The following is a 12084-nucleotide window of genomic DNA, read 5'->3' on the forward strand; positions in this document are numbered from 1 at the left end:
AATAGTTTCGGTCAAATATTTAACTTTTGTTAATGAATAAACAAATGATGTGTGTGTGCGTATATAAACTTATTTATGGGGGGGAGGGTGTGTTTGTTATTTCTGAAATTTCGCAGGGATTGTTGTCATTCAATCAAACCTCATGGACATCGTTTACTGCAAAAATAAAAACGGAAAACTGGTCAGGAAAGTAGAGATATTTCAAGCCACGTGTCAGTAAAAGCAAAAGAACTGCAACAGTCAGTGACGCAATCACACCCCCACCTCTAAAAGACTTCCATATTAAAATAAAAGTCTTCTTTAAAAAATAATTCCGGATATAAATTGTTTTATTTATTAGCAATAATTATAATGAGATAATTAATTTAATAGAAACTTGCTTGACTTTCACTTTCGATTTCTCTTGTAGTCTTTCAGATAAAAACCTCAGCTTTGAAAATTTCCCCAAATATTTAGGGTTTGTAATTTCCTTTTAGTTTCCTCCCAATTCAACACTCAGTAAGTAACTTTGTCCAATTGAGTTGCTGTAATTCTCGTTCGATATCATTATTATGGATTCTGTGATTGGTTATTCGTGATTCATCGTTTGCATGTTGTGTTCTGTTACATTGATGGTTTCTAGTGGTCGCAATTGAGATTTTTCAAAATATTTTGCGTTTAGTTGCCTGCTCTTGTGGGTGAATTTTGTTTGATTGTGGGAAAACGCGGATGAAGCTGGGAATTTTTGTTTAGTTTGGCTAGAAGAATGGGTGAGAATGGCGAATTTTAGGTTTCGGTGATTGAATTTTGCTTGGCTGCTGAGAAAATGTGGGAATTTTGGTTGATTGAGCTTCATAGGAGTGTGTGGTTTAGTTTAAATGTTTTTTGTTTTGGTTGGGTGGGGGGGAGGGGTGCGGGCCGGGTTTAGTACTTTTATGGGTAGGTTTTTAAGAGCGAAAGAATGGGAATGATAAGGTTATATGATCTTACCTTGCTTTTATTTTGCGGCTTATTGCTTACTTCGTCTGATGATTTGAAGTATTTTGGAGTTCTATGTTTTAATTCTTTGTGTTTTTAATGTATTGAAATGAAAATTGGAAGAACCTAACTTTGCATGCATGATATTTTACCGATTCTTTTTCTTGTTTTGGGTTTTAAATCAGCAAGAGTTAGACCCTTAAGCAATTCAACATACTTGATTAGGCTTTTTGGTTATTCTCCCAGAAAAGGGTTGTTTTTTAATCTTTTTGGTTCAAGAATTTTTTTCCATATTTATATTTAGTTTGGATTTGAGGTTTTATTAAGCAATTTTTAGTTCTTATAATTAAACTATCTTTTTCAAGAATTGATAGTACAATAGTCTTTTGTAACGACCTCATATGGTTTTATTGTCATTCTAGTTAATGGTGGGAGTTTTTATATATATTTGTGTAAATTTGATTTGTGGTTTAGTTATGTGCACCTTGTTGTACATTCAATATATTTTTATTAAAGCCATGTGATTTTATATACTCTGTATTTTCTGAAAGTTTGCTGACTCTAAATGGATGTATTTGTATATTAGGTTAGGAAATAAGTCATTCACAATTGTCTGAAGGAATTTGGAAGGAATGCAACCAAAGTCCAAAAGTTCAAATCAATTGGAACCTGATCCACATGGCATTCCACCAAGGTCTTATTCTGAACCTTGGTGGCGTAATGTTGGATATAATACAATCCCACCAGCTGGGACTGGGGTAAATCCATCTAATTCATCTTCAATGGAAGGCCTTAATGGTTCAGAGTCAAATGATGGCTTGTCGATGTCTGATGATGAAGTGGATGAGGAAGATAATGATGCTAACAAAGAATCACACAATGCTGCATCTTCACAATCAGGTAATTAACATAGATACTATTTTTAGTTATTTCAATAACAGTTGGCACTCAATCAATGGTATACGTTGTTCCTGAAAAGAAAATGGATAAAGTTATATACATTTATTACTGTTGTATTTTAGATTATGTTCAGTCATAAATACGTTCTACATCAACATTATGTTGGCAATAGAAGATAAGCCATCACAAACTCAAAGGATACTAACCCAAAGCTATACTGCTTGTTGTTGTTGCCTTTAATCCTGGCAATGGATTTTAGTAGGTTATTGTAAAGATATATGAAACAAATATTTGTTGACATTGAAATTCTAACCTTTTATATTGTCATAATGCAAGCTCTGTTGACCCTGTCCACCGAAGACTATAACCGCCAAAATGAATAAGAGTGGTACCAAATTAGATGTATGACATCATAGGTATATTATGTATTATCTCGTAATATTTTGGTGGTTCATTTTTATCAATTTGAATTGAAACCTGGCATAGTTTACCTTTACGGTTACATTACTTTTAGTACATTCCTAGCATTTGTAAATATCCTGACATCAAAGGCTTGTATTAGCATGTGTGCCCTTAAAGTTTCAAGGATTTCTTAATTGTTGGTTGCCTATTTTTGAGTTTCAATTGATTGTGAACTGACATTAATTATTGTCATCACAATGTGTAAACATACATGGTTTTGTTTTATGGTAAGAATTTGATGGATACCTGAGTAACCCCCCACTGCCACAACACTTCAGACGGTATCTCACCCCAGACTTAATCACCCAACTGAAGCAACTGCAGAAACTGTGTAAATTCCAGCCAAGACAGCACATGCAAATTGTAAATAGAGCAAAAAAATATGTATTATATTGATGGAATTATAAACTTGATTACAACAGTCTTCTACCAATACAATGACTATTTCCCAGCTGTTACAATTGATAAACTCAAAATTACAGAACAAAGACAGCTTCCAACAAAACACAACTCAATAACAAAGACTGAGTTCCAAAAGAATTCATAAAACAACTCCAAAAACCGTAAGCCAAGGGCTTTCCTGTTCAGCTTTCGAGAGGCTTACTCTCTCTCGCTCACTTCTACTCAAATTTTTGCCTGCCCTCCTCTTCCGCTCAAAGTCTCTTTTTATCTCTCCTTTTCGATTGTATTCCCAATCCAGCATTGCCACTTGATCTTGGGATATCTTGGTGGTCCCACATTCTGATTGCGTATCCTGATCTGGAGGCTTCTGCTGTGCTGCATGTTCCCCTGCAGGTTGAGTATGTTTTAGTACAAGTTGACTTGCTAGTTGACTGCTACTTGTTATCCTCCTAGCGTTGCCACTTGTGTTTCTTCTTTTCTTCATATAAACATAATCCCTAACAGAATTCAATGATGATGCATTTTGGATGATGAACACTTTTCAAATTTTATATATATGTTGTCATCATATACCGTTAATTGCAACCTGGAAACTACAATTCACTCTTCTAATGGTAGATTTATGTGACTTATCTGCACTTAATTTTTTTTGTTTGTTTGTTGCTAGTTGCATAGACCTAGCTCTGAAGTACATTACCATTATTTATACCTTTTTTAATATGCTACAAATGCTATTGCACCATGTCATTTATTTAGTTTAGAGAAATTTTTGGGGTTAGAGGTGTTCAAAATTATCTGGTAACTGAACCGGATCAATTTTTGAACTGAAAAATAGGTTATTTAAACAACTGGTTCAATAATATAGAAAAACTAGTTGATTTGAGTTTATTAAAAAAATTCTTTAAAAAATTGAATAATATGATTGGAATCAATTTTTTTTATGTTCAATAATATAAAAAAATTCTTTAAAATATTGTTCAAAAACTATTTTTTTATTTTATTAAAAAATAAAATAAAATATTGAATATATTTAAAATAAAGGATAATTCTTTAAAATTTGGTTCAAAACCGGTTAACCAAAAATTCGGTTCTATTTAAAATCTGTTAATATTTAAATCGGTTTAGTTTCAATTTATGATTTTTTCCAAATCGAAAATTCAATTTGATTTGAAAAATTGATAAACTAGTTCAATTAACCAGTTTTGAACACCCTTAGTCGGGGTTGTCCATTTTGTGTGGGTTGTGAGATGCAAGGGGCTCTAGATAAGATTCCAATCATGGTTGTCAAAGGTGAAAAGCATCAAAATGCTATTAGCAGTCTTATTGCCTAGGTGGAAAAGGCGAGGCGAGGCAAGGATGTCACTTTTTAACCTAAGGCAATTAACAAATTCTATTAATTTTTTTTTTCTGTTTCTATTAAATTTAAAATATCTTTTACCACATTACAGTAAAAAATTGATCGGCAGTCTCACATCAGACCAACAACTTCATCTGCAGTCTCACATTAGACTAGCAACTAGTTGCCTAGAGCTTTTTGGTGACTATCCATAAGGAATCAGGGACTAGCGACCTATCCAATGACTTTAAATCTCTTAAACAACTTTCTGACAACCCTTTTGGAAACCTTAGGACTCATCGTCAACCTCTTGGTGGCTTAAAACATTTTCAATGATCTCCGCGACCATCTCAAACCTCACTGAAGACCTTAGAAATTGTCAATACCTTTCATATCCGAACAAAAATTGCCGAAAACCTATTGGAATGCTTGAGACTTTGCCGAAAACGGTGCAAAAATTGTTAGTAACCCTCAGAGCTATTCGAAGATAGCCTATGTGATAATAAAGCACATTTTTCTAGTACCTAAAACTTCTCCAAAGGTGCTTAAACAGTGCTAAAGGCAATCGTTTTTAAACTACTGGTTGCCTTGATCATACTAAAGGTGATGACCACTTCGCCTTGAGTAAAACCTTGGACAACTGTGGTTTCAATGACATTTTGGAAAATAAGTTTAGAATTTAATCTCATTGTGAATTTTAGGATCGGTCTTCGAGGATGATGTTTGCAAATGCTAAGAAGTGTAATGACCTATATTATCTCAAGGATGCTCCATCTCTTTTAAGTTTAAGAAATTTTTCAACTTCCCTTTTTGTTTCATATAATGAAATATTTCTTTGGCATTAACATCTTGAACACCTTAGTTTTGGCTATTTAAGACATTTATATCCACATCTCTTTATTAATAAAGACATTACAGTCTTTCAATGTGAAGATTGTATTCGTGCTAAACAATCTAGACATTCTTATCCTTTGTAGTCGTATCACAACCATTTCATCTCATTCATAGTGATATTCGAGAACTTGCTCATTCTACAAATTTAATTCATACTTAGCTAGTTCTTTACATTTATAGATGATCACATACGGGTTTGTTGAGTACACCCCATGATAGACAAATTTCAAGCTAGTTCTATCTTTTAGCAATTCCAAAAATTTATACACACTGTTTTCAAACAACTATTCAAATCCTCTACATTGATAATGGTCAAAAATATATGTCTTATAACTTTCAAAAATACCTCTTTGATTATGTCATCTTTCGTCAAACATCTTGTGCATATATTTTTCAACAAAACAATTTGGCTAAAAGAAAGAATATGCATCTTCTACGGGTTGCTAGGTCACTTGTGTTTGCTTATCATGTTCCTAATTCATTTTGGGGTGAGGCCACATTAATTGTAGCCTACCTTATAAATCATTTTCTTTCTAAGAGTCTAAAAATTCAAACACCAATAACTTGTTAGAAGAATGATTTACCATGTTTGCCTTCTTATTTATTTACCTCTAAAGATTTCCGGATGTACTACTTATGTTTACATCCAATCTCCCACTCATTCCAAGTTTGACTCTAGAGCCTTACACTATGTCTTTATCGGATATTCCCCCACTAAAAAAGAGTACATAAGTTACTATTCTCTCTCCAGACATTTCTTTGTTTCAACTTATGTCTTATTTCTTGAGAGTCAACCCTTCTATCCCAATGCTCCTCTTTAGGGGGAGAAATCAAATGAAGCTTCACATTGGGATCCTTTCATTTCTCTTTTCGATTACTCGTCCTTTGGGCTACAATAATGATGATCCTTCATTTCCATTCAGGGGACTCATGAAAAGATAAACACTCAAAATTCAAAAAAGGTCCTTGTTTATTTTAGGAGGCCAGAAGCTCTTCTTCCCTACCAACCATAAAATCCAGAGTTTGATCCTAAGGTAGAGACTTCAAAGATAAGAGATGAATAATGAGACGACCTTGATATTCCTATTGCTCTTAAAATAAAGTAAGATCTTGTACACAACATCCTATTGCAAACCATGTTACATACTCAAAATTGTCCAATCAATGGATAATCTACTTCAAAGATAGAAAGTGTTTAAATTTCTAAAGACAATTAGAGTGCCTCATGGGTTTCAAAGTGAAGGTTTGCGATTATGGAAAAAATCAAGTCATTAAAGGGTGAGGATACTTGGGACATTTTAAACTTACCTAGAGAAAAGAAGTTTGTTGGCTGCAAGGGGGATTTTATTGTCAAGTACAGGTTTGATTGAGATATTGAAATGTACATGGCTAAGTTAGTAACTTGGGGATTTACTAAAGTATTTAGGATTGACTATGAGGAGACGTTTGCATGTGTTGCAAAACTAAATCCAATCAAAGTATTACTTTCATCCACCAATCTTGATTGGAAACTATATCAGATGGATATTGAAAATGCTTTTTTGAATGGAGAGCTTAATGAAGAGATTTATATGAATTTCCACCAGGTTTTGAGAATAAATTACAAGAAGATAAAGATTGCAAATTGAATTGTCATTGTATAAATTAAAACAATCTCCTATTGGTTCAAAAGGTTTAGTTTGCCTACGAACGGCTTTGGGTGTAGTCAAGGTCAAGTTGACCATACACTATTTACCAAGCATTTCCCTGATGGTAAAGTATCTATATTGATCATTTATGTGGATGATATTATTATAACAAGAGATGATGCTTAAGAAATTGGATGAAGAAATACTTGAAAACAAATTTGAAGTCAAAGATTTGAGAAACTTTCAATATTTTGTTGGTGTGGAGGTGGCACAGAGCAATTAGGGAATTTATATATCTCAGAGATAGTATGATCTTGACTTATTGATAGAGACTAGAAAATTAAGGTGCAAACCAGCTGAGACACCATTAGAACTGAATTTGAAGTGTAAGAATGTTCAACAAGATCCTCTAGTAGGCAAGGAAAGATAAACTTATCAATTTATCACTCACTAGACAAGATATTGCCTTTATGGTATGTGTTGTGACTTGTGAGTCAATTCATGCATCCATCAGTAGAAAGATACTTTGATGCTGTGAATTACAACCTAAGGTATGTTAAAAGGACTCCAAGAAGGGCTACTGTTTTGGAAGATTGATCAGAGAGGAATTAAGAGCTATACAGATGCTAACTGTGTAGGATAAGTCAAATATAAGAGGTCTACCACTGGTTATTGTAGTTAGGTTTGGATAAATCTTGTCACTTGGAGGAGTAAGAAGCAATTAAATGTATCTCATAGTAGTGCTGAAGTTGAGTTTAGAACCTTGGCACAAAGGGTGTGCAAACTACTAAGGTTGAAATGACTAATGACAGACTTGAGGATTTCCTAGACAGGTTCTATAAAGCTCTATAGCGATAGTAAATTTTTAATCAACATAGCATACAATCCAGTGTATCAAGTTTTACATGCTTAGTTCGATAATGATACACTTTATTAAAAAGAAAGTGGAGCTAAGCATGTAAAGATTGATACACTTTATTAAAGAGACAGTGGAAGAAGAGGCTATCAACTTATCATATGTCTCAACTAAGTTACAAGAAGTTGAACTGCTTACTAAGACTATACCAAAATTGGGTTTGAATTCTTTTTAAGCAATCTAGGAATGTGATAGATATCTATCCTCTAACTCGAGTAGGAGTGTAGGAAAATAGGAGTAAACTCTTTATGTTGAGGGATGTCTAGTTCAAATTTGTCATCACAACCTTTGTTATTTTTCTTCCTAGTTTAGGTTGATTTGATTTGATTTACTCTCCTAGTTAGGTTGATTTTGTTTTATTTAGTTTCCTAATTTGCTATTGTAAAACATGTATAAATTCACCTTTCACCATTAAATGAAATCAAGAATTATTCAATTCTCTGAGTTCTTCTTCAAATGCGAAAAATAAAAACATAATTAATGGAAGGCAGTCTAACACATTGTCTTACTATGAACAATATTTGACATTAGCGTATAAGTTGATGCAAAAAGTTCATGTTTGAAACAGAGCTAATTAGATTAGTTGATGATTAAAAATAGTAAGATTAACAACTAACAGCGCACAATGGTGGCTCAACCCAAAGAGAATTGTCACATCACACACGACAATTGAGGATAAAAAATTCCTCTAAAATGTTACTACACGATCAAGGCCCTTAGACAATTTACTGACAGATAGTAAATTACAAGAGAAATTGGGAACATGTTTGGCAACTCTTGATAGCAAATCGATGACATCCGGTGGTGTTTGGCTGAAAGTCGGTAAGATTTGAAGCTTTTCAGCAATATTTGACAATTTTTGGTGAAATCTTAGGATTCAAGTTATTGTTTGTGGGCTTTTGGCAGCTTCTGTGATGACGGAAAGGGACTTCGGCAGTGTGTGAAATCTGAAAAGATTTTCTAGATATTTTACAGTAGGGTTTTGACAATTCTCTGGCCAGTCACACCCTTTGAGTGAGGAAAAACAAAGAATAATAAGGTTTTAGAGCCTGAGCTCTAAAAGTATGATACAAGAATGGAGAGAAATAAGTAATTCTTCTTTTTTTCATTCAACGGTGAAGGGTAAATTTATACATGTTTTACAACAAAAATTAGGAAAGTAAATATAATTAAATCAGCTTAAGTAGGAAAGTAAATAAAAATCAAATCAACCTGGACTTGGAAAATAAAAACAGCGGCAACATTGACAAAATTGAACCAGATATCCCGAAACTTAAGGGATTTATTCTTATTTTGAACTTATATAAGCATAGTGCATTTTGGTTTGACTGAAACAAAAAAAAACAAATCATTGCTCCGGAGACTACTTAAAATATTGTTTTGAATTTCAGTTCGACAAGAGCACCAAAACATGCAGCAAGGTGCATCAACTGTGCCTACAATGCCTGATGAATGCTTCCAAAAGCCTTCACAGCTTGAACTTGTGGGTCATTCCATTGTAAGTGCCTTCATTTTGGTCTTTGATATATATATATACATGTATTGCTCGGTATTTGTAATGATAGCCTGTAATCTTTTAGCTCTGAGAATTGGTTAAGCCTCTACTTCCCATAATGTGTAAAGTATGGGAACTTGTACTTAATTCTGTTACAGAAGGGACTCCTAGTTTTCTTGCAACTTTTTTGCAGGCATGTGCATCAAATCCTTATCAGGATCCATATTATGGAGGAATGATGGCAGCTTATGGACATCAAATTGTGGTATGTTCATATCCATTGTTGATCGTGATACCTTTTTGGCTGTTTGATTGTGTGCTTATACCCCAGTGGTTAGCTTAATCTTTGTGGATTGCCTTTTCTTTTTCCCTTTCTTTACAAAAATATGTGGTTTGAAAGTTGAATTTTAATTCCTTAGGAAGATTTTTTTATGTAAAGTTTTGTGTTTGGGCTAGATTATTATGTAAATGGAAGTCTTAATATATGTTATTTTTTTTGGTAAGTTATATATATTGATTTCTACGAGAAGAAAAATGTTTGTGATTCTGTCTGTTCAATTCTGCAGAGAACTAGAGAGACACTGATGCTTTGTAGAACACATCTAAATTTGTATTTTTTTTTTTGGTCTACCTTCTTTTTCTGAATAAACTCTTGGGTATGGAAATCAAATGAATCTGCTTTTCTAGTATCATGTCTTGAACTTGTTTTTCCTATTTGGATTGTCATTAGGGAGGTTGTTAGGCTTAATGTGTTGAAGAATTGACTGAGCTTTGGTGCATGTTGTAATGGTCTACTCCAGTTGATAAATGAAATTGTGACTGTTGCTCAATGTACAATTACTTCCTGTGATTTCAGCTTGAACTAGGCCAGTTGCCAAGCAAACAGTGTAATTGTACTGATATTTGGCTCTGCTGGAATGCTACAGTGCTTGCTTAGGCTGACATGGTCTCACCCTTTGCTGTAATATGCAGTTGGAATGCAAATTAATGTTGGGATAGAATATATGTCTAGTTGGCTCTTCTCCCTGTTCTTTTTCTAGATCCCAAAAACTTATTTGAGTAAAATTATTAAATCTTTGATCTTTTTTTCAGTCATAGAGGATGGTTTAAATTCTTTAAATGTAATGACCTAGAAAAGTGTCACTGTATGAGCTAACCACAAAGCCAAAATAATAATTCAATAAGAATTTTCCTCCTTTCTGTACCCTTTTGTGTGTTTATATGGTGATGGTTGTTGGAATGGGGGCAATGGGCATGTAACAAACTGTGTTGGAGTTGTATTTCTAACACAGGATAGCTATTGCATTCAATCTCTAGACCTTGACACAAAGAACTTCCCCTTTGGCCTCTTTATTTGCTTTTTCCATTTATGGACAGAACATTTAGAGCCCCCACGGACAAGAATTTAGTTGTAACATGTTTTGTCTAATCTTTGAAAATCATAAAACCTTGTGCTTTTTTAATCAATTCTTGTAATTATCAGGGTTATCCTCCTTTTGTTGGAATGCCTCATGCTAGAATGCCTCTACCCCTTGAGATGACCCAAGAACCTGTTTATGTGAATGCGAAGCAATACCAGGGGATTCTAAGGCGAAGAAAGGCACGGGCCAAAGCTGAGCTTGAAAGGAAGCTGATAAAAGGGAGAAAGGTAAATATGCATATTTCATTCTTTTAGTTTCAGGATATTTTCACTGATTGATACTGTAGATAGAAAATATGGAGTAGCATGCATACTCAGGGTGGGAGTTGCTCAATGTCTTGTCATAGCTGCGACTGAAAACATCTTCTTTAAGAATTATTGTTTGAATAATAGGGATTTGTTTGTGAATTATTGCATAATTGTAATTTGTGTGTTACTGCAATATTTCATTATAAGATACATTATTCATTAATTGTGGTTGTTTGTACCATTTTGAATTCAGTATGTTAATTGATTCTATATTTTACAGCCATATCTTCATGAGTCTCGACACCAGCATGCTATGAAAAGAGCAAGGGGTACTGGAGGACGCTTTGCAAAGAAAACTTCTGGTGATGATTCCAAGGGCACAGGTGAAGAGAAGGGTAGTGGTTCAGCACCAGTTGGTTCATCTCAGTCTGGAAGTTCATCAGGATCTGAACCCTTGCCATCTGACTCTGCTGAAACCTGGAACACCTCCACTAGTCAACAAGATGCAAGAGGGTCCCAGGTGCATGACACACATGATGCTATAAATCATGTGAATGGCAATGGCCGCTATCAGAACAATGGTGGCATGCAGGCAGCGCTATACCATTCACACCTAGGCAACAGAGCGGATGATGGAGACTATTCAGGCCAGCAATGGGGAAGCATCTCATCAAACCAGGCTTCACAGAGGCCTCTTGCCATTCAGTGAAACGCTGTGGTTAAGGTGGGCACTAAGATGTAGGATCTAGACCCCACTGATATAATATAGAGAAGGGTTACTACTCTTGGCAACCCATTGCCAGGCGGGCAATTCATCCTTGGCTTCGTTCTTTCGCATGGATTGTAGGAATGAATGCTTCTTTCATTATTTCCATCTTTTGTTCTGTAGAGTAATAATGTTGAATGAAACTCAAATAAGTTTTACCCTCTTTGCTTTAATATGTGCTGACAGTGTTAATGGGGTGACAGCATTGACTTGATTAGTGTGCCATTGCTGGTGACTTAGACAAATTGCTTTTCTGCTTCAGGAGTTTGAGCTATTACAAAAGTCTTTAGATGTGTTTTTCCAAGTAGTTTTTTATCCTCTTTGAGCTGAAATCCATATGCTAACATACCAATGAAAGGAGAGGCCTCTGACAGAATCAGAAGCACATTACAAAGCAGGCTGGTCTGTGGTATTTTATCAAAACTACTTCTCAGATGATGTTTTGAGTGCCAAATTTAAATGATGTACCCTGTTTATGCAATTTCAAGTGGTATGTTGTTTGTTTTACAGGCAGTCGACCATGACAACCTAGACCCTAAACCCTAAACCTAGACTTTCTGATGGAAAAGTGCCAAAGTCAGAAGAATGATGAAACACTTTGTGCATTAACCAATTTGCCAACATCTACCATAATATGTTTGTTGTCAAAGAATGCAAAC

General features: G+C 34.5%; 1 protein-coding gene across 1 annotated transcript; it reads left to right on the forward strand.

The window, feature by feature from the left end:
- The first annotated feature begins 345 nt into the window (after nt 1-345).
- LOC123225230 (nuclear transcription factor Y subunit A-1-like) lies at nt 346-11729 on the forward strand. The gene is made up of 6 exons (XM_044649139.1): nt 346-498; nt 1544-1857; nt 8887-8993; nt 9184-9255; nt 10474-10638; nt 10940-11729. Exons 2-6 carry the CDS (start codon nt 1590-1592, stop codon nt 11366-11368), a joined length of 1041 nt encoding a protein of 346 aa, XP_044505074.1. The 5' UTR covers nt 346-498; nt 1544-1589; the 3' UTR covers nt 11369-11729.
- Nucleotides 11730-12084: the final 355 nt, after the last annotated feature.

This window comes from Mangifera indica, chromosome 9 (assembly GCF_011075055.1).
Source record: "Mangifera indica cultivar Alphonso chromosome 9, CATAS_Mindica_2.1, whole genome shotgun sequence".
NCBI classification, from domain to species: Eukaryota; Viridiplantae; Streptophyta; class Magnoliopsida; order Sapindales; family Anacardiaceae; genus Mangifera; species Mangifera indica.

Excerpts from the sequence above, each read along its gene's own strand:
- LOC123225230 (XM_044649139.1), top strand. The coding sequence starts at position 1,590 with ATGCAACCAAAGTCCAAAAGTTCAAATCAATTGGAACCTGATCCACAT. Across the intron at positions 8,994-9,183 it reads AACTTGTGGGTCATTCCATT|GCATGTGCATCAAATCCTTA; the intron begins GTAAGTGCCTTC and ends ACTTTTTTGCAG. Across the intron at positions 10,639-10,939 it reads AGCTGATAAAAGGGAGAAAG|CCATATCTTCATGAGTCTCG; the intron begins GTAAATATGCAT and ends TATATTTTACAG.